Source organism: Diplotaxodon limnothrissa, linkage group LG4 (genome assembly GCF_057381915.1).
Source record: "Diplotaxodon limnothrissa isolate DT_005_m linkage group LG4, D_limnothrissa_male_GT1.1, whole genome shotgun sequence".
In the NCBI taxonomy this organism is placed as follows: domain Eukaryota; kingdom Metazoa; phylum Chordata; class Actinopteri; order Cichliformes; family Cichlidae; genus Diplotaxodon; species Diplotaxodon limnothrissa.
In genome coordinates, this window is record NC_140599.1 from 9,367,675 (window position 1) to 9,390,106 (window position 22,432).

The 22,432-nt window shown below is 43.0% G+C and overlaps 1 protein-coding gene across 1 annotated transcript in view; it reads left to right on the plus strand.

Annotated features, from left to right (window-relative positions):
- The window catches only part of LOC146633250 (E3 ubiquitin-protein ligase SMURF2), a 55,576-nt gene extending 35,267 nt beyond the window's left edge, over window positions 1-20,309 (plus strand). Inside the window, exons 6-19 of the mRNA XM_085351414.1 lie at window positions 154-238; window positions 403-486; window positions 886-1,100; window positions 3,353-3,437; window positions 5,870-6,028; window positions 6,119-6,166; window positions 11,328-11,529; window positions 14,622-14,725; window positions 14,881-14,995; window positions 15,699-15,877; window positions 16,311-16,569; window positions 16,690-16,891; window positions 17,889-17,964; window positions 18,072-20,309. Coding sequence (XP_085207540.1) covers window positions 154-238; window positions 403-486; window positions 886-1,100; window positions 3,353-3,437; window positions 5,870-6,028; window positions 6,119-6,166; window positions 11,328-11,529; window positions 14,622-14,725; window positions 14,881-14,995; window positions 15,699-15,877; window positions 16,311-16,569; window positions 16,690-16,891; window positions 17,889-17,964; window positions 18,072-18,171 — 1,913 coding nt within the window. The 3' untranslated portion in view covers window positions 18,172-20,309. The remainder of the gene's footprint in view (window positions 1-153; window positions 239-402; window positions 487-885; window positions 1,101-3,352; window positions 3,438-5,869; window positions 6,029-6,118; window positions 6,167-11,327; window positions 11,530-14,621; window positions 14,726-14,880; window positions 14,996-15,698; window positions 15,878-16,310; window positions 16,570-16,689; window positions 16,892-17,888; window positions 17,965-18,071) is intronic.
- The last annotated feature ends 2,123 nt before the right edge of the window (window positions 20,310-22,432 follow it).

Here is a 22,432-nt window from a genome sequence, read left to right on the forward strand (position 1 = left end):
AGAAATAACCTTTTCCCTGCTTCTACTAAAGACACAAAGTTCCATTTTGTGCATGGATAAAATATCTGTGCCTACGCTGTGAGCTGCAGTCTAGTAACACGTGTGTGTGTGTGTGTGTGTGCGCGCGCATCTGTCTGCCATGTGTTGCTGTAGTGAGCCTGCAGTCGAGGGACCGGATAGGCACAGGAGGTCCTGTGGTGGACTGCAGTCGGCTGTTTGACAATGATCTTCCAGATGGGTGAGTGAGTCGGGGAACTCTCTTGTCTTCTCGGAAGAGATATTATTTTTGAAATTCATATAAGAATACGATATCTGCATGTAGTGAAAGGGGGCAGCGCGTCTACTAGATGCTTCTGTGTCTGCTTAACCGTGTGCTGTGTCTGTGTACGTTTCTGCTGCCAGCTGGGAGGAGAGGAGGACCGCGTCTGGGCGCATCCAGTACTTGAACCACATCACACGCACCACACAGTGGGAGAGGCCTACCAGGTGAGTACACTCTGCAGCCTCTGCAGAATCTCAAAGCCAGACCTCTTAAATCAAACAGCAGCAGGCTGATGGAAATCCACATCACTGGCCTCAGTGCTCCCAAACTGGGGAGCTCTGGAGAAAAATTGAGTGGGCTCCTTGAAGGGGGGAAAAAAAAACAAAAAAAAGGTGTCAGACAAATTGCTTCAGACAGTGGCGTTAAATGATACGGAGGAGCTGAGAAGAGCAGAAATGAAGGCATCTCTTTTTTTCCTCTGCCTTTTCTTCTTAGGTTCTTTTTTTTTTTTTTTTTTTTAATGTCTCAAGCAACCTCTTTTGTATTTATTACTCGATTCTGACGTCAGCCACACTCTTCTGTTAATTATTGAACTCCTCCTACCTGCCTTTTTGCCCTCTCAGGCCGGCATCGGAGTACTCCAGCCCCGGCCGTCCTCTAAGCTGCATTGTGGACGAGAACACGCCTATTAGCACGAACGGCGCCACGCCCACCACAGCGTTACCGCCGAGCAACGGCGACCAGCGAGCGCAGGAGAGACGGGTCCGTTCGCAGAGGCACCGCAACTACATGAGCAGAACCCATCTGCACACGCACCCTGACCTTCCCGAGGGATACGGTTAGTATTTGTGAACATGCGCACAGCCTGGTGAAAAGACTAAAAATGTCACATTTACATGCTTTTTGCAGGTTGTGCACCGTTCTGAGTAAGTGATTGCAGAAGATTGACAAACTGTCCTCATTTGCTGCAAATGCACTGAAAGAATTCCTATACGAGTCATGGCTTCCCATAATGCACGGGGCATTTCTTCTTCACTGTTTATTCGCCACTCTGAACGTAATCATTAGTTGTGATTCATCTCTGGCTCTCTTCCACAATTTGTCTCTAGTCCTTTCTTCTTCCCCTCACCCCCAACCGGTCTAAGCAGATAGCTGCCCCTCCCTAAGCCTGGTCCTTCTGGAGGTTTCTTCCTGTAAAAAGGGAGTGTTTCCTTCCCACTGTCGCCAAGCCATTGCTCATAGGGCATCTTCTGATTGTTGTTTCTCTGTTTTCTTTTCTGAATTTTTTATATCTTTTATCACTTATAATAAAATCATTCTTACTGGTGGCAAGAGTCATAAACTCCTACTCCTCCTGACAGACAAACAGGTTATTAACTAATCTGACTAATCAGTTCAGTTCTTTTGAAATGGTGAAGTTGAACTTGAGTTCTCTGAAAAGATAGTCTTCCAATCTTTTAAAAAAAAGTGATATAATTCAGTGCACTGTGCTAATAGTTCTGCACTTGACCCAGATTTTCTAATCTTAATGCAGATAAATCTCCAGCGAAAGCCGCCTCCACAACAAATAGTGCCATCATTCTACTGCTGTTGTGTTAATTGCTTGGCCCTCCTCCCTGCTCAACGCTGAGCCCAGCTAATCTGCGTCCTCATTCAGTCGGCCGCTGCTCACATGACTCTGCAGTTCGACACAAGGAGCCTGAAATACTGGCTCCGTTTTAGACCATCTAATTGAATTGATCTAACTGTTAAAAGCTGGCTGCAGACACAGTCTTCCCCCCTCTGTTCCCCTGATTTTTTTGTTTTTTTGGAAGCAGACAATCAAACGCATTCATATAAAAGCAAACACACACAGGCTGTGTTTCCCTGCACAGCTCAAGGGAATTTTGTTTATCCTCACAGTAACATCATCTGCAGGATTTGGGAGCCAGAGCCATAGAAGCGTATCACAGCTTTGCCCTCAGTCCCTCAGATTAGGAGGCTCCAAGCATTGCTATGCTTGGTCCTCTACCTCCTTTGCTCCCCATCTCTGTACCTCTTTCTCTTAATCGAGTTAACATGAGTGCCAGAAGAAGCAACCTCGGCTGGACCGAAAACAAGTAAAGATTATGATGTTTAGGCATCAATTCATTCAATTTTTTCTGATAACACCAAAAGCTGCTGATTCAGAGAGTGACCTTTCATTTGCACATACAGCCAGTGTAACAAGACCGTGAGAAAGCCTCCTGTACTTGCTTAGCATGTCTGAATAAAGCTCTAAGGATCCTGTGGCTTAATTAAAGGAGAAGCTAGAGCGAGGGGGGTTCATTGTACAGCCTGCAGGACAGAACAGACCTGCCAAAAAGATCCAATCTGGCCTATTTAGATGACTTTCCAGGGGGAGGGTGTATTTATTTATTGATTGATTTTTAAATTGGATCTATGAATTGACTTTACAATGTTGTTTCTTTGAGATTAGGCTTGAACCGGCCCATAAACTGAAACCGCACTTGGAGCTAGACAGATCCAGCAATATAAGTACGTCCTCACTCTGCCCTTACTTTGTTAATTCTTCGGGGTTTCACGTAAAACCTGTCAGCAGCTTTTTGGTTCCCGCATGAGCCAAGAGATGTCTGCCCGCGCCTCGAGCGTGCAGCGCGCTCATCGGCTAAGTGGTGGGTTTGTAAGGTCGTGTGTACGTGCGTATTAAAGTAGGCTAGCACAGCCAAAGGGATGCCAGCGAAGAGCTCTCTCTTGGCAAGCAGCTCCATGGAAATATATGTCATGCCATGATGAATGAGCTCACCAACTAAAGAGTCAGACATCCCCCCCCTCCAGTCTCTCCAGCGTTCATCTCCCTGTCTCTCACCTCACCCCCTCCCTGCCGCCACTTTCAGGCTGCCTTTTGGGATCTCCACTGACTCGAGCAGTTTTTTAAACTCCATCTGTCTATCACGCTCGAATGCAGACGGGGGTCGCCCAGTGGCATACAAACTCAACTCTGTTTTTTCAAATTCGTCTGGATGATTTGATGCACATTTAATTGCCTAATCTAAGTGTTCAAGCGAACATATAATGAACGATTAATTGTATGTTTTTGTCTTACTACAGAGCAAAGGACAACACAGCAAGGACAAGTTTACTTCCTCCACACTCAGACAGGTGTCAGCACGTGGCACGATCCCAGGGTACCCAGGTATATTCTTCACAGGACGTCCAAATGCATACACATAACACTAGTTTAAAGCCAAAAATGCTTCTAGAATAAATGTAGTCAAACCTGTTGCTTGGCTCCACTTTTCATGATATGCTGCTAGAATCAAAAGTTTCAGGTCACTGCACACAGACTGTCTGTGGTAGACAATTGGCTATTTTAATTGGGGGGAATGGGGAAGACACCAAAATCACTTATCCTTCTTTCTTATACTTCACGGTCCCCCTGACAGAATCCATAGCTCGTGTTATTCCCGGTCGCCTTGCAGTGCGCCGTAAACCTGGAGCTGATTATGTATGGGCTCAAAATGTGGTCATAAATATTTTGTACTTGTAAAAAAGATTTGTATGTGTAAAAAAGATTTGTGTGTGCGTAAAAAAGATTTGTATGTGTAAAAAGAATTTGTGTGTGCGTAAAAAAGATTTGTATGTGTAAAAAAGATTTGTGTGTGCGTAAAAAAGATTTGTATGTGTAAAAAGAATTTGTGTGTGCGTAAAAAAGATTTGTATGTGTAAAAAAGATTTGTATGTGTAAAAAAGATTTGTGTGTGCGTAAAAAAGATTTGTATGTGTAAAAAAGATTTGTGTGTGGACTTAGAAAAAAAAACCCTGCAAGTTACAAGTACGGATTTTTGACCCTATTTTTCTACCCTTCATCTGATTGGTCAATGTCATGTCAATCACACATGTAACAATCCAATCAGAGAACAGATGGGTTAGGCTGTCAGAGGGGCGCTTTTTTGAACTGCAGGTCCTTGAAGGGTGATACCGTTTGAAGCTGGAGGATCGCTATATAAATATCCGATAGCAGCTAGGTCCCCTAACTTTCAGTAGCTGTTGAAAGGAAAAAGTTGTGGTATATCAGTGGTTAGAAATAACATTATTACTTTAGGATTAGTTTAACACAAAGTCAGGGCTGACCCAGGACCATTACTGTGAGTCACAGTGCGCAGCATAAAAGTCCTTTCACATCAGATGCAGGATACGCTGCTAATGCTAACTGCTAACTAAAAGCAAAGGATCCAGAATTTGTTACGCTGGCTGCTGGGCTCTGTGGGTTTTTGCAGCTGCTCTACCTGTACTAGATGCACCTGCTCCTTGTCTTTTCTATCTCTGACTTTATGTCCTCTACAAGAGTTTGTTTTTTTTGCTAGTTCTTCAAATGTTCAATAAAAACATGTATGCTAATTCATAACGAAGAAAGCTTTGTAATGAAGACTGTCATTTCCAAAACACTGCCCGCCCCCACCCCGCGGTCCGCAGCGCTGTTGAAAAGGCTGTGGAAGTCCCTGTATTAAACACGTAGACCTGTGACATAAAAATCACCAAACTCGGACAACCACAGACTGTTTTCCTTCGTGGTGATGAAGGAAAACGCTGGGTTGGCATGTAAAAGGGCATTTATTCCCTTCAAAGACCTGCAGTTCAAAAAAAGCGCCCCTCGACAGCCAAACCCATCTGTTCTCTGATTGGATTGTTACATTTGTGATTGACATGACATTGACCAATCAGATGAAGGGAAGAAAAATAGGGTCAAAAATCCATACTTGTAACTTGCAGGGGTTTTTTCTAAGTCCACACACAAATCTTTTTTACGCACACACAAATCTTTTTTACACATACAAATCTTTTTTACGCACACGCAAATTCTTTTTACACACACAAATCTTTTTTACACATACAAATCTTTTTTACGCACACACAAATCTTTTTTACGCACACACAAATCTTTTTTACAAGTACAAAATATTTATGACCACATTTTGAGCCCATAATTATGAGCCTAACATGCTGTGAGAAGACCCATGTCACGGGGCTCTGAGAGCAATTCGGTCCTCTGGCATGAGTACCGAAAGGCCCGAACCACATGGCCAACAGCACACAGGTCTCACTCAGTCATACCAGAGGCTGTTGAGTAACACCCGCTGAGGCATGTGCATCTTATTGATTACCGTATTCTGAAAGAATGCACAATCTCTAAAATGTGTAGAAACAGACTTCAGTGCGCTCGCTCAATAAATCACGACTGATCACTTCTGTCTTGCATCCAATGAGATTATGAGTGATAGAGGATGTTTTTATTGGTCTAGATAGGAGCCTGTCAGGAGCCACAGCTTGTGAGGCTCTGGTCACTTTGGCTCCAAATCTTAAAAACTGAAAGGTTAGCGCCAGCGTAGCTGCAATTTCTGAACGTCTTGGTCTCCCTGGAGTCCAGCTGAAAGGCTGAAGGGCAGCTGTAAATAGTTTTAGATGGGAGGAAGAAGAAAAACAGAATAAAAGTGATTTCTCAGACATTCAGAATCCCGCTGTCTGCTTTAATTCTTTTCAGTGCTTAGTGCTTTCACGTGTTTCATATCTACCCTACATTAAATTTGCGCTTTCTAACTCTTTGTTTGCTGTTTTCGTACACCTCAGAGATCTGAGTAATGTAAACTGTGAGGAACTGGGTCCTCTACCTCCGGGATGGGAAATACGGAACACGGCAACCGGGAGAGTGTACTTTGTCGATCATAACAACCGAACCACACAGTTCACAGACCCGCGCCTCTCCGCTAACCTGCATCTAGTCCTAAAGTAAGCATGGGACGCTTCAATCGGGGAAAAATGTGAAATAGACCGATGCAAAAGCAAAGATTTATTTTTCTTTCCATTTCGTCTCTGCAGTCCAAGTCCAAATGGTTCTCGAGGAGGCATCGAGAGTCAGAATGTCAGGTAAGGGTCGGGCTTTGTGCCAGCAACACACACACACCCACACACACACACAAGCAGACACTGCCAGACTTCATTCGTATAGTTTGCCTCCCTCTGAGCCAATGTTTTTGCCCCGGGATCCTGCGTGTTCACCACCTGCAGACGTTCAACACCCAGCGCACTGCTTCTGCTGAGCAGACGTCTGTGAGCACTCACCCACAGAAATACATACACAGGGCACTTCCCCCGCACGCTCTTTCTTTTCAAATTTCCAAATTCCTCAGTCCATGCAGAGGGTTTTGATCGTAAAGGCGTTTTAGCACACTATCCGTCACAAAGCTGTCTTTGGCCAGACATCAAATAGCAGAGTGGAAACCGAGGCTGGCGTGTCTGCGGCCGAGCAGCGTCTCAACGTCCAGGAGGCGAAGCATAAATTCTATGCCCAAAGTAAATGAAGGAACTGTAATGGCCCGCGCTCGGTGCATGTCGGCGTGCGGGGATGCACATGCTCAGAATTTCTTCCCCTGCGCAGCTGTTCAAACACACACTGCGTAGAAGCATCAGCAGCCGCCGTAGAATTACCCAGAGGCCTTTGCTCTGCAAAAGCTGCAGAAGTGTACGGGTGCTTTGGTGGGCTTTCTCCGCCTGACCTCATTCCTGCTCCGTGCAGAGATGGAATGCATCGACACGGAGATCATGTTTCTTTCTTCTTTTTTTCCCCTCCTTCTCTTTTCTGATGGATCAAAGGACGTGTTTGGGCTTTTGGATTAGCTGCGCCCTGTGGCCCTCCTAACAAAGTTAAAAAAATAAAATTGGTTGCTTTGCATGCCACATTTGTTTATAATAATTTGTCATAAGCATAATTATGACCAGATGTATAAAGGAGAAAAAATGGAATTTTGATTGTGTATAAATTATGATATGAAGATTAGCTAATAAGTGGGTGTGTGTTTTTAAAGTAAGATAGAAAAATGTCTGCAGTTATTGGAGTTCTTGTGCTGTGTGGTTCCTCTTTTTTTGTGTGCGTGTGTTAAGTCTTGGTTACTCAAGAACACTTGGACCTTGGTCTGAGATATGCAAAACCTCCATAAATCTATGTTAATCCTTTCTCTTTACAACTACCATATAATAGATCATCTATAGGCTTTTTTACGTTCTGTCACAGCTTTGGAATGACTTTCTAACTCGTGACAAAAGTCTGGAAAACACATCATTCTTCATGCATTTCCTTCAAGACATCTGCCTTCTATCAGATTTTTAAAAAATGTTCACCCTCCGTGTGCTGTCACCCCAGAAAAATGTTTGAGATATATATATATATATATTTATATATACATCTGTCAGTGTTATAGTTTATTGCCCTCTTTTTATTTGCTAAAGAAACATCCTGAGCATCAAGAGTGTGGTTTTGGTTAAACTTCCTCTGTGATGTTGCAATCCTCTGCAGATTCCAGCCGCTTGAATGGTCAAGGTCACTGTCCAATAGGTAACCGAATCCTCGTCTGGTTTTAAGACCTGGCTGCAGAATTGCCCGTCTGTACAGTTGCATGAGAAATGATATTAGCCTCTCAGACGTTTGTGATTTGTTGCGCAGCGAAAACATTGCTTTTATTGCAACAACTTGTCTTTGCAGTGAGCGTCTTCAGGTAACATGCACCAGAGTCGTGCTCCTCGGTGAGCTTTTGGAAGGAGAACAGAGCCGTAGGGCCGACGACTGTGAGCGAAAGAGACAGAGAGACGGAGCAGGGACGTTTTGATTTATGGGGGAAAGTGCAGCGAGAGATGCTTGTGCCTCCTCTCCTGCTCCTTCCCTCCCAACATCTGAGTGTCTACAGTATTTTGGGCTGTCAGGAGAGTGCCCTTCCTGCCTTCCCTCCCTCTAAGTCTAGTCTGCAGGAAATAAAGGGCTTCACAAGGAGGTCTTCAGTGTCCTATGGGGCCCTGTGGCTTTCTGGGATAGCAGGAAGTGATTGAAAAGCCAAACTGGATTCTGCCTGGCAGTCACCAAAACCAAACTCAGTCACTTTTTCAAGAAGTTGTCATTGTGGTGCAGGGGAATGCAAGCTGTTGGGTGGATAGTTTAAGGTAGTAGTGCTGAGCTAAACGAACTCTGGACACGTTTTTAGGTCTCCTCCCTGTGTTTCTTTGCCTCACTGAAAACCTGATAAAAGTTGGCGTGGACATGATTGTTTTAACCTTGGCGTCCCTTTTGAGTGTTACTTCCTACATAGCCATACTGTGCCCGCAGACTGTGGTGTGTGCGTGTGTGTGTGTGTGTCAGCCACCCTCTGTGCTCAGCTCCACAGTCTGGTGTTTATGACCCTGCTCATGCCTGCCCCCCCGGGCCACTGAAGTGCAAAAGGCCACTGTGTAAATAATCCTTTAGTGAAGGCCTCATAGAGGCTCTTTTGACTCTGTGTGTGTGCTGTGTACCCCCCTCTGAGGCGTTCTTCCCAAACCAAACTCAAAAGTTGTATTCTACACTGGAGTCGGGAGCTTGGTCATCATTAGCCTCAGACAAAGATCACAGTCTCGCTATTGATCGGGCGGTAAGAACTTTAAAAGGCAGCAGTGTTTAAATTAAAACATTAGTGTTTTATTCTCTGCTTACTTTATACTTATGTAGAGCAGTCTGATGCAGACATTTAGATCTAAAGAAGATTAACATGACCACCCAGTGCTTTGTGAACGACCTCTGTTGGATGAGATGGTGAAGCTATTACCTAGCGAGCTGAAACATATAGACATAGTACTAAGTAGCATCAAATAAAATACCCAAACTGTCACACAGACTCACAGGTGGGTTGTAGTTACAGTTAACCATACCACAGGCCATCATTCTTGACAGACAAGTGCTTTACAAATGCTTCAAAAAAACATCAACCGCACGATTCAGTTCAGTGCCTTAACTGAAAACGAACAGCCTACTCACCTCCAAACCGTCAATCAAAGTGGCCGTGTTCCTAATAATGCACAACTTGAAGCTTTTATAGTTTAAAGAGCGAGTTATAAAGAAAAACACTGAACACTTGTCAAAAATGAACCATAGAAACTCTTTAATTGTGAACATTTTCAAATGCTTTGGTCTTAAAATTAGGTAAATATGGCTTCAGATGTACAACGCCCAATGCAGATGCAGTGTGTCAAAATCCAACCTTTTCACTGGTTTCATAGGAATTAAGAGAGTAATGGCAGCCAGGTGCTGCCAATCAAGTGTAGTTTGTTAACTGATGATTAGCAAGGGTGAGGGTCTTCATATAAACTGAGGTTTTGTCAGTTCGGGCCTTTCAGGTGTGTGTTAACACAATGCCATGGAGGAAAGAGACCAGCACTCATCGTAATTAAGCAAATGTTGCTGCCCATCAATCTGGGAAAGATTGGTTTTAAAACCCATCATTCTACATTCGACAGATGGATGGATGTAATATTACAAATATGTAATATTTGGTGAAAATCAAACGCAGTGGTGTGGAGGCGTGATGATTTGGGCTTATTACGGGACCTGGGCACCTCACAGTCACTGAGTCGACCATGAACTCCTCTGTATACCAAAGTATTCTAGAGTCAAATATGAGGCCGTCTGTCTGACAGCTAAAGTTTGGCTGAAATTGGGTCGTGCAAAAGGACTCTGATCCCAAGCACAGCAGCATTGTGCCGTTATTAGGATGCACTTAATTTTTTACACATTCCTGCATTTCAGCTGAATGTTTGTGTATTAATATGTGACACAGCGTAACAATATGTGACCTTTTATTATTCATCCCAGGTTGTATTTGGCTGAGGCTACATCCACACTAGCCTCAGAACGCTCCACGTCCACACTAGCCCGGATAACTATCGTTTTCACAGAGTTGTGCGTCTACATTGAAACGGCTGAAAACGCTTACGTTCCAGTACTGTGCATGTGTGAAACGCAAGAAGATTCGACCTGCCTCATTACTGTCTGCTGTTTATTTACTTTCCGGCTCTTTGAAGCGTCGCTGCAAAATGTCGAGGAAAAGCACCGAGTTTTTTAAATGGGCTAACAATGAGGTGGAGTTGTTGCTGCAAGTAACACAAAAGTACAAAGTTGCAAAAACGAGTGAGAATTAAAGAATTTGAAGAAAAGCTATCTGGAGCATGTACAAACTGATATTAATCTTTGAGAGGACTGTCAAAATTGAGAGCAAACAAAACAACTGCTGTATAATGCCCTCTACTATCTTAGTTTAATTGGTCACACGACTAAAATGTGTCATCCTTTTCGAAAAGGCTCCGGGTTCGCTGTCCACACTGTGAAGCGAAAACGGCATTAAATGTATGCGTTTTCAAAACGCTGCATTTTCCTTGAACTAAAACGGCGTCTCAGTGTGGACGGGAGGCCAAAACGGAGAGAAAAAGATGCATTTTGAAACGAAAACGTATTAGCGTGGACGTAGCCTAATTTTAAGACCATTTTCGTGTTGTGATATGTAAGACTTTAGACCTGACTGGGGAGTAGCTTTAGTGAAGGCCGACTGTGACTCTTCTGTTTAGCTGTATAGATCCATGCTTTTCTTTTTCCCTTCCACACAACATTTTCCATATGCCAAAGCAGACGGTAAATCCTGCCTTGACTTACTTTTGACCAAATATCTAGTTGCTGCTTTTCTACTTTGTAGGCCAGTATGCGGTATGACAGCGTGTGTAGGCTTTTCTCTCGCCGACTGTTGGTGACAAACTTTTGGACTTGTCAGAATGTGCCTGCACATCTCTGAGGGATGGCCTTGAGGACCTTACATTAGCTCAAGTTTATGTGATGAGTCAAAAACAACAGAGTATGTATTTTTTTTTTAAAAGACAGTTTTCAATTCAGTCATCTCTGTGTGCGAGGTTTCTGCCAGGTGTGGGGGAATGTATGCGTGCGCACGTTGTGATGTCTTACCTCCAGTAATCCCACCTCCACCTACTATATGTCTGTGTGTATGTGAGGAGCTGTTTGACTTGATGTTCTTACCAGATGACCTCAGTGTGTTTACTCCTCATTCCCTGCACTCAGCAAAGGACTAAGAAAGTACGCGTTTTTGAGCCTTTTGGCTTTTCTCTTGTTATTCTTGCACTAGTGCTTGCTTATTTTTCTCTCAAGCGATGTGTGTCTTTTTGTCTCCTTCTTTTGGCCCGTTCTCATCTTCCTCTGCCTTTCCGTGTGATCTTTCCCCTGCAGTCGTCAGAACCAGTTGAAGGATCAGGCCCAGCAGGCTCTGGTGTCCCCCGGTCAGCTCCCCGAGGAGGCCGAGTGCCTCACGGTGCCCAAGTACAAGCGAGATCTTGTTCAGAAGCTCAAGATCCTTCGCCAGGAACTGTCTCAGCAGCAGCCTCAGGCCGGCCACTGTCGCATTGAGGTGTCCCGCGAGGAGATCTTTGAGGTGAGTAGGGAAAGGAAAAGTCCTCGTTACAACTAAAGCTTGCATGTTCAGAAACTGGTACGTGATTTAAACCAGGAGAGTATTCACTTGAGAGCCAGAGCATGTGCGAAACATTTGAAATGAGATTGTGGAAATAATAAATGCGCTCCGTTGCACAACCACCTGATCCTTTAACCTAAAACTCCAGCCGACATATTGACATTTGGCAAAAAAAACCTCCCCAAAAACACACAACAATCAATGCCCTCAATTTCTCCATAATGCTACAAAATTACATGCCTTGTAAGTTGAGCAACTACCACAATTACTTGTGTACCCGCTGAGCAGCTTGTAATTGCACACGTTATTTATAGGTATTTTTCTCCCCTGTTCTCCGTGTGTGCTCCCATAAAGGTCGTTGCCCATAGCAGTTTGGCTGTAAGAGCGATTTCTCTCACACACCTGCACGCACGCACACAGTTATCTATGATGTGTGAAGGCAGTCTGTTCAAAATCTAAAGCAGACCCTCTTGTTTGAGATGAAGTACATTTTCTCAGCGGGGGAGGGTTTTTTGGGTTTTTTTCTCCTTCTTCGTTTTTTTTCCTCCCGTGTCTTATGACGTGCAGGGCCTTCACCAGAACAACAACACCTGCAACAGACTGCATGACCCTCATAAAATATGCACTGGAATGTGCTGGAACAGCCACGTCTGTTAATCTGAACGAAGACATTTTTGTTGGCTGATCTCGATGTGAGCGAGAGAGAGGGTGGAGGTGGGGGGGAGGCGGGGCAGAGGACATCTTGAGGTTGAGCGAGACATAACTGCATAGTTTCTCCAGACCAGCTGAAGCATTAAATTATGAGTGAACAGGCGAGTGTTAGGCGGTGGACTGTCAGAGCTGTCTCCGTGTGTGCTTTTTCGGCGCAGATAAGACATTCCCAGTTCTTCCCCAGCACCCTTCAGCTGTCTGCTCCGTCTGGAGGGCACAGCGGAACCTGGCTGTGGAAGAGGCGGTGTTATTATAGTCTTACGACTGTGTTTATTATAACTGCCCCTAATCCACTTTAAATGAATCCCCCCCACACGACACTGTGAGCCGGTCGCACGTGGGAGGAACGCTGATTTAGGTCGTCCTAAATCCTTGGAAGCAACTGCTAAAAAACCAAAAAAATGCACTGCCATATTAGCATAAAAGACCTCAACATGGCTTCTGAGCAGAGGTGGGACCAAGTCATTGTTTTGCAAGTCTCAAGTAAGTCTCAAGTCTTTATCCTCAAGTCTCAAGTCAAGTCTCAAGTAATGTCAGGCAAGTCAGAGTCGAGTCTCAAGTCACTGGTGTAAAAGTCCGAGTCAAGTCACAAGTCTGAAACTTTGAATTTCAAGTCCTTTCGAGTCTTTAAAAAAAACAAACGAAAAAATAATGTTGCAGTTATGCTAAATGTAAATGTTAGACCATGTAATTTTTAAATCTGTGTTTTTCTCAACACATGACAAAATAGTGAACTTAGAAAATATACACAAATTGTGAAATTGCACCTCTTTAAAATGCAGCTCAATTAAACCTAGCTCCAAGAATAATTTTCACCGACAGTTCTGAGATAAGCTGCATGTTATTCTTGGATGCGGTTGTAGGACCAGCTTTAAAATCGCATGACAAAAATATCATACACATTAAAAAAAACTGTATCACCAACGTAGCCTGGACAACATTTGCTAGTTAGATGAAGTCAGCTATCTCATCGTAGCATATTTATATGCATATTTATAATTATACGGTTCTTGGAGTGAGTGCATACACTCATGAAGTTTAGTAACTTCAGGTCACTGCAACAAGCCCAGGTACAGTTTACCGACGGATGGGTGCAGGACCTTGAAACGCACCGTGTAGAATGAAAGACCATCGTACGTATCATAAGTTTACCAGTCTCACAAATTGTCGTCATAAATACACATTCCTTAACCGTTTATTAATAGGACCTTTGAGCTCAACGGTAATTAATTAGTAGTGGAAATAATTTCTGGTAGCATCACAGAAATGTAGCAGTGACAACAATATTGTATGCTGTAATCGTACTGGGCAATTAGTGATACAAAACAACTGTTTTATCCTGTGAATAAAAGTATGTGTTTTTGTCAATGTACCATAATAACAGAAGCGAAACACAATATTGTGTCAGGACAATTCACTATTTATGCACAATAAATAAAGGAGCATAGCGCGACAATTTCTGTTCTTGCTTGTAACCTATATCACCAATTATGTTATGAAAATGACGTATTAACTACTAAAAAACACTGACCTTCGTGTAAATGCTTGGAGCAGACTAACCTGTGAGCTGGAGTGTTCTGGGACGTTATATTTGATCTTTGAATGGCTGCAATCCAGGCCATCCGTCGCATCTTTGTTACTTCGGAAACATGAACAATTTCTCTTCAACGAGGTAATCCGATAACAACCGATCTCTTTACCCGTCGGCTTCCCGTGGCTGTCATGCGACCGGCTATTGCAGTTAATAATACAACAGCTTCTTGACATTTTTGTGTTTCTTTTTATCGCTGTATAACTGATTTTAATTGAAAGCCTGCGTGCGCTAGTACCGCTTGCCACGAGTTCCCAGAATCATTTGCGGTTCTACCCGTGAATGACGTCACATTTTCAATCTCTATATAATATGCATGTTAAATTTTATATTTGGGGTAAAATATCAAGTCTTTTCAAGTAAACCGGTTCAAGTCCAATTCAAGTCCCAAGTCATTGGTGTAAAAGTCCAAGTCAAGTCACAAGTCTTAGAACATTTTTTCAAGTCAAGTCTAAAGTCATAAAATTAATGACTCGAGTCTGACTCGAGTCCAAGTCATGTGACTCGAGTCCACACCTCTGCTTCTGAGCCATTGCCTTTCATTTCAATGGCCACAAAAGCTGCAGGTGTAGGATCAGCGGTCAGGGCTGTGTTCTTGTATGTGTGCTTCATGACCAGAAGGTAACGGGGGAACTGGCCACGCGCGATTTTTGACAGCGGCCGCAGCATTACGCGAGTCTTCTCAGTGACTCTAACATCAGCATCTAGCTAAGTCGACACTGTTCCTGACATGTTTGTGTCTGCGTTGCAGGAATCCTATCGGCAGGTGATGAAGATGAGGCCAAAGGATTTGTGGAAAAGGCTGATGGTGAAGTTTAGAGGTGAAGAGGGGCTCGACTATGGAGGAGTGGCGAGGTAAAGAGTTTGACCAACTGTGAATACGGCATCTGCCTCCTGATACCCGTCTGTTTTGTTGTTAGGTGCTTTTCCTGTTTAGGTCTGGGATTACAGTGCAGAGAGTGTAACTGCTTTCTGTTCTGTTCTTCCATGCTTGTTGTACCCCCGTGCAGGGAGTGGCTCTATCTGCTGTCACATGAGATGCTGAACCCGTACTACGGCCTGTTCCAGTACTCCCGTGATGACATCTACACTCTGCAGATTAACCCCGACTCTGCAGTCAATCCTGTGAGTTGCACATATAACCTGCAGCCATGTTGGAAATATGCTTTTAGAACCAAGTGTCCACAAAAAAGATGGGATTTTCTTTTTCTTAAATAAATAAGTAAATAAACACACATAAACATCTTTCTTATTTCCTATTTTTTCTTCTTCTTCCTTCTTCTTCCTTCCTTCCCCTTCTGCCTTCTTCTTCTTTCTTCTTCTTCCTCTCTTTTTTGTCTTTTTCATTCTTTCCTTTCTTCTTCCTTCATTCCTCTCCTTCTTTCTTTTCGTCTCCTAATTTTTTTTTCTCTTGCTTGGTTCCTTTAGATGTTGCCACTGTCACACCAAGGCCGTCCTCTTTCATAACAGCTTGCTGTGCAGCTGCCATCAGGGACTTCTTGGCGTTTTGTCTTACCTTACACGGCGTCATTGCGCTATGTTTAAGCTGGTGTCATTTAACATTAATTAGCACTTTCATGTTTGCGTGAGTGGAGAAGCAGCCTCTGCGTAGTGTGGTTGAGATGTAGGTTCACCTTCGTTATTTACTGCTTCTGCCATGTAGAAGCAGCTTCATATTACTGTACATTCCTCCTGTCAGAGAGGTGTGTGTTTATGTTGAGCACAGTCTGGGGGAAGAGTCCAAAATACACTGTGAACATTCACGTCTGCAGATAACTCGCCGCCATCTATTCATTTGGAAACTGAAGTTTGTTTTGTCTGCATTCAGGAGCACTTGTCATACTTTCACTTCGTGGGCCGTATCATGGGAATGGCAGTGTTCCATGGCCACTACATCGATGGGGGCTTTACTTTACCCTTCTACAAACAGCTGCTGGGTAAACCCATCACCCTGGATGACATGGAGTCTGTTGATCCTGACCTGCACAACAGTCTTGTCTGGATCCTGTACGTACAAGTCAGAGCAGCGTTCCTTTTCTTTTCATTTTTTGTTGTGATTTCTGGATCATTACAACACATCACTCACAATTTTATTCCCATTATGTCAGTACATGTTATGCAAAGGGGTGGGGTGGGGGGGTATAACTGTGTTTACTTCTTCTAACTTTGATGACAGCGCCCCCTATGGTTTAAAACCAGTTTTTACATCAGTGGTCTGTTAATCACATATTTTCAGACTCATCAGAGTCAGAATACTTTAATAATCTCTAAAGAAATTATGTAATGTGACATGATGTCAGGGCATTACTCCGGCTTAGCATTCTACCTGCTGGGTTTACTGATTACCACTTATTTAAAATGTTACATTACTAATGATGCCTTTTTTTTTTAAGCCTGTTTTGACTCTTCAAAAGTAATTTAAAGGTTTATCTTCCTCCAGGGATAATGACATCACAGGTGTGCTGGACCACACCTTCTGTGTAGAGCATAATGCTTATGGAGAGATCATCCAGCACGAGCTCAAGCCCAATGGGAAAAGCATCTCCGTCACCCAGGACACAAAGAAGGAGTACGTGCGGCTTTACGTAAACTGGCGTTTCCTGCGAGGCATAGAAGCCCAGTTTTTGGCTCTGCAGAAGGGCTTCAACGAGGTCATCCCCCAACACCTTCTCAAGGCTTTTGATGAGAAGGAGCTAGAGGTAACTTAACATCTCCTTATTTGTGTGAGGATGTTATGTTGCTCAGCTTAGCTTGTGAGTCTGTTCACTCTAATTGAGGACTTTCTCTCTCTCTCTCTCTCTCTCTCTCTCTCTCTGTAGTTGATTGTGTGCGGCTTGGGTAAAATCGACATCAACGACTGGAAGTCCAACACACGACTCAAGCACTGCACTCCAGACAGCAACATCGTTAAATGGTTCTGGAAAGCTGTGGAGTCTTTCGATGAGGAACGCCGAGCCCGGCTGCTGCAGTTTGTCACCGGTTCCTCCAGGGTCCCCCTCCAAGGTTTTAAGGCTCTCCAAGGTAATACCATTCAGGATGAAAACATGAAACACAGGTGCGTGTTGGAGTGTTTGCCTGTCTCTGTCTGGATTTCTGCGACTTGATATGCACCCTGGTCCGTCCTGGCAGACAGATCTGTGCACAGACACATCACCCTGGCATGAGCAGTACACAGCGATCCACATGCTGACAACACCTTACATAACGTGATCGTCCTGTCTTGAGTAAAATATCTGCAGACGCCAAAAGACAACTCTCATTCTTACATTCTTAAGGAAGGAAAAGAAGGAGAAAAGGCTGAGATATGCTGAATTACACAAGAACTAAATGAGAGTAAACAGGTCTGATGGAGTGATGAATCCACATTTGGTTCAAATCATTGTCAGTATATATGGAGGAGATCAGGAGAGAGGTACAGCAGTGGGTCTCTACACCCATCTGTAAACCATTATGGAGGCTCTGTCATTGTTTGAGGCTGCATTTCAGCTAATGGTGTTGGAGATCTTATTAAAACTAATTATGAACACAGAAAAGTACCATCAGATTTTGATCCAAAATACAAACTTATCTAGAAAGCATCTGATTGGCCACAGCTTAATTTTTCAGCACAACAATGATCCCAAACACACAGCCAGTGCGGTAAAAGCAAACCTGGATACACAATCACACAATGGAGCACAATTAGTCGTGCATTGGCCTCAATGTTACTGAAGCAGAGAACAGAACAAAGGAAACATCCAAAGAAGAGCTTTGAATGTCCTTCAGGAAGCCTGGAGAACTATTCCTGAAGACTACTTAAAGAAATGACAAGAAGCTGCCTAAGAGAGTTTAGACTGTGTTGAAGAATAAATGAGGTCGTACCAAATATTGAATTCAAGCTGGTTACAAATTGTAAAAACTGTTTTGTTTTTTTTAAATTATAGACTACATTTCCATGTTTGTTCTGTTTATGTGGTCCTCAGTTCGACACAGTACAATGCAGGTATGTAAATATCCTTTTTATTGCTGTTGTATACAGGTGCTGCTGGCCCCCGACTCTTCACCATTCACCAGATTGACGCCAGCACAAACAACCTGCCCAAAGCCCACACCTGGTGAGCAAACTGTTGACATTATAATAGTTTTAGTCCTCTCGCTTTAAGACTCGTTGCTCCGGCGTTGACCCACGATCCTAAACTCCATCTCACCCTCTGTCTTCCAGCTTCAACCGGATTGACATTCCTCCCTATGAGAGCTACGACAAGCTGTACGACAAGTTGCTCACTGCCATCGAGGAGACGTGCGGCTTTGCTGTAGAGTGAGTCTCCGACGCTGGCGGAGCTCACCGACGACCAGAAGCAATGTGGTTCGGCCACGATGAGCACCCGTCCATTCCAACTGGGGTTCATTGATGGATGCTTCACAAAGGGGTGCTCGAACTTCCCAGAGGACAAGCTAAGGGGGAGGGTGGGCAAAGAAGACCTCAAAATGTCACCTGACTCTGGGTATTTTTTTAAAGACACCCCCCCCTGCCCCCTAGCCCTCCTTAATATCTTATTTTTATCTTTGAAAAGGATCTCTTCAGCTGCTAATAACTCAAACTATTTACTAACTTGTTGAACTGGCAAAATTTGCTGGCTCTTCCCTTTTTCTAAGTTCATTTTAGCATTTAAAAAAAGAAACATATTCCATGTAGCAATTGTCGATCTTGCCAAGCAGAAAACAAGGTCAGTCCGCTCTGAAACAATGGCCACTTTAAACAAGACTGTTGTTTGCTAGAGCACAGGGTCACAAGTGGTTACAGCACAACTACTTGGAAACACTAAATTTGGACGCCGAGAGTGCGTGACTCGGGCTGTGTGGTGCCTCGCGGCGATCACGCTGGGGTTATCTCTAACGCCAAGGATGGGAAAACTGGGGATGTGCGTGGATGAGAAGGGCAGGACTCGAGACTGAATTACAATCGACGGTTTACAACCTTCTCCAAAGACAGCAGTGGGGGACCAGCGCTCCTGTGTCTGCATACCCAGAAAGCCTGTTTTCACCAGTTTTGACAACTGTCCGTGTTCAGAAAAAAAGAGTAAATGGATGAATGGCTTGAAATGTGTTATTTTTATATAACAGGGAAAATTGAGAAAGAAACACTAAAAAAAATAAATCTATATAATATATATAATTTATTGCTGTTATATTTCAGAAACCCCTTTCCATTGTTTCAGAAAAATAAAATCTTTGTTAAGTGTTGCTGTTTAAATTATAGAAGACAAATTGTGAAAAACAAAAATTAAGCTTGACTCAATCTCACTAAAGAATGCTGTGGTTTATCTCTCGCCGTGACCCCTCGCACTGTACGAGGAGACGTTTGTCAGAAAGGGCAAAACAAACAAGGTCTTTGACACACATGCGATGTCCTCTCAGTGCCATAGCTGTTCTGAATGAATGGATCTTTGCAAATATTGAGCTGACCCTTTAAATTCTACTGATTTTCATCCTGGAGCGACAGACATGGTGATGTGAGCCCCCACCCCCTTTTTTTGAATTTTTATTTAAACAGTCATTTGTAGCTGGGCTATATTAATGTCACAATGCCTGCCATTCATTTCTAAAGCTGTCCAAACTCTGTTGGTGTCTTCTTTGCGCTGGCTCCATATTGCTATTGTTTTTTTGTTTTTTAAAAAGAAGAAGAAAAAAGAAAAACCTCTACTACCTTGTAGCCACGTGGTGCTAAATAGCATTAACACTTGTCTTGTATCGGCATCCTCGCTCACTGACATACTACTGCTTAAAGTGCACAATACACTACTCGCACTCATTACCTGTTTGTGGACACCAAGAGCTCTACTTAGCCACGTTCTCAGGAGATGTCAAAAGTAGTTTGGGATGTTGGTTTGATTTGAAATTAATTCTATTTGTCTCGATTTCCTGAATGTTTAAGGGGACCTATTGTGTTTTTCCTTCTTTTGTGTCATATATCTGCTGTTACAGTGGGTAAAGTTTCAAATGTAGAGGTCACAGAGTAATCCTTGTAAGCCCAAACCTCAGACTTCTCACTGCTAAATGTTATGTTTTATGCTTCTTTTTCTAACACTCCTGCCTCTGTGTGAGTCACTGAGGAGAGGATGCTCAGACACACAGCACCGCCCACCTATTAAAGTAAAGCTGGCTTGTTTCAGATGGTGGATTGGACTGAGGCGGGTGCACTGGGCCCAGGATCATTCTGAGCTGTGAAATCATGCAAAGCTACTCTAGTAGAATCCCATAATAGGTCCTCGTTAAGGTGTTTAAAAAGTCATATTTTCAGTGTGCCCACAGAAAAGCATAAGCGCACACTCACTGTTGCATGTCTCCATCGTTTGTTTGAACGTGAACTAAAATGAGACAAGTCCTGTGTTTTTTGTTTTTTAGCCTGCTTTCGCTACGTTTTAATCCAGACAGGAGGGGGTGGGGGGGTGTTTTCTACAATTTTTGAAAATGAAACTCTTGAATGTTTTTAAAAGATGCTGCCTGTCTAGCAATCTCTACGACCGTGGACTGTTCTTAACGTTTGCATACGCTTGAAAAGAAATACATTTAGACCGAGTGCTCGCAAAGTGAAAAGTGTCCTCAGATGGTGCTTTTTGTACAGTAATTAAAAATATCGTTCGTATATGTGGATCAAACCAACTGTAATTTATCTTTTAACTTAAGCAGAAGAAGACGTTTTTTTCTTGAACCGAGTAGAGGAATTGCACACGAACAGATGGAGGTTGCCTCTTCTTCGGCGACCTCTGTGCCAGATACTCATTCACCTTTAAGTCCAGTGCACAGGCTGATTTGCCCAATTGTCTTTCTACACTACGTCGCTCAGCAACGCCCCACAGCTGCCTCTCCATTGAACTACACTTTTTATTCAATAAGTTGAGAGATGCCGCTTTTTTTTTCTTTTTGCTTTTTTAAATTTTTTTTAATAGCATGATCCACTAGCAGGACTATATCTCTCATAGCTGACTGATGCAATTTGATGTATGTTAACACTATCATTTTGTAAGAGTATTTTATTTTTGTGTGTAATTAGTTCTAATTAAACTTGCCTTTGTCTAACAATGTAAGGCCTTGTACAAACAGATGTCCTGTGGTTTCTTCAAGAAGAGTGTTTTGATTATGATTAGTATTGGGGTGGGGTGGAGGGTACTTCAGGTAGTATTGATCCTAAACAATCACTTTATTTCAGTTTGATTGCATCATTAGCACCATCTAATATAAGAATAGCTCATGTGGGTGTGCAAAGTCTTTATATGTGAATGGGATAAGGCTGTGACCACCCACTGAGACCACTCCAGATTAAACGGCTGGTACTTGGCTGGGGAGGGGGGTTTCAACTCCTCCTGTAGATTGGTACAGGAAACTGACCTGTTCTCACTCTGGGGAAAAATACTTGTGTAATATAGGGAGAATGTAGGTCACACTGGTTGTGGCTTTTACACATTTAGACATACAGATAAGAAGGAACCAGTCTAAACAAAGATTTGTAGATGTAAAAAAACAACCAATGGGAAAGTCAGCGGGTATGCAGAGATGGCCTTTTAGCAGCAGCATGTAGAGGACAGTGATGTACATGATTTCCACAACCAGTATTTAAAAATAAAACCCTGTCAGACAGTATCCAGCTTCTTTAGTTACTGGCCTGGTGAATTCATAAATAGCAAATCACTGTAATCCAAATAAAGGTTTGTGGGGGGAAAGTCGCAGAGATCAAGTGTTTCCTGGCTTGGGGAGAGAAAAATGGCCTGTGTCAAAGCCCAGACCTAAGTTCTGATTTATAATGGCACCCTAGACACTAACAAGATGTGGCTTTATCAATTTCGGCCCATTGAATGGTTTTGATCTTGGGGAGTGCAAATAAATGTAAAGAAGGAAAAAGAACATTAGACTTTTCTATGTGGGTTTGGGTTCAAAATGTTGACAACACTGGTAATGGAGAACTGGATTATGGCTCACTTATCTTAACTAGCCAGTTAAGTCGAATATTGCTGGGTAAGGTAGTTCTTTGTTTTTATATTCATCGGGCCCCAATGTGACCAAATATCAAAGAGAAATTAAAAATGCATGTCGTGGAAGAGTTCGGGTCTTACAAAGTTACAGCTCCCTAATCAGAGACACAGATTTGTTTAGTCTCTCTTTGTTAACGGTTATCCAAATAATGCTCTGTATTCTTTTGCTGCTATGGGATCATTTCTTGTCGGGAAAAAACGCTTTTCCCTACTCTTTAAATATTTTCTCTGATTATTACAATACTATTATTATTATATCACAATATTTTCTAGTTATTCGTTCGAGTATATGTAAAACACAAGTTTACACGTGCTGCGCGGGGTGTGGCTGACTGTATACAACATACGATCAAACAAACAAAAAAGTTTATGTGGTGAAACCTCTAATGACGTCACTTACAGTAATAAGTCGGGAGTTCAAGCAAGCCGCGTGACCGCTTTTCTGTCTCGTACATATTCTTCCGCCAGTATATGATTCAGTAACCGAGGTCAAAGCGATCCTGAGTTTTTTCCTTTTCTGACTTGTGCTTTACGATTTAAGAGAGATTTTTAT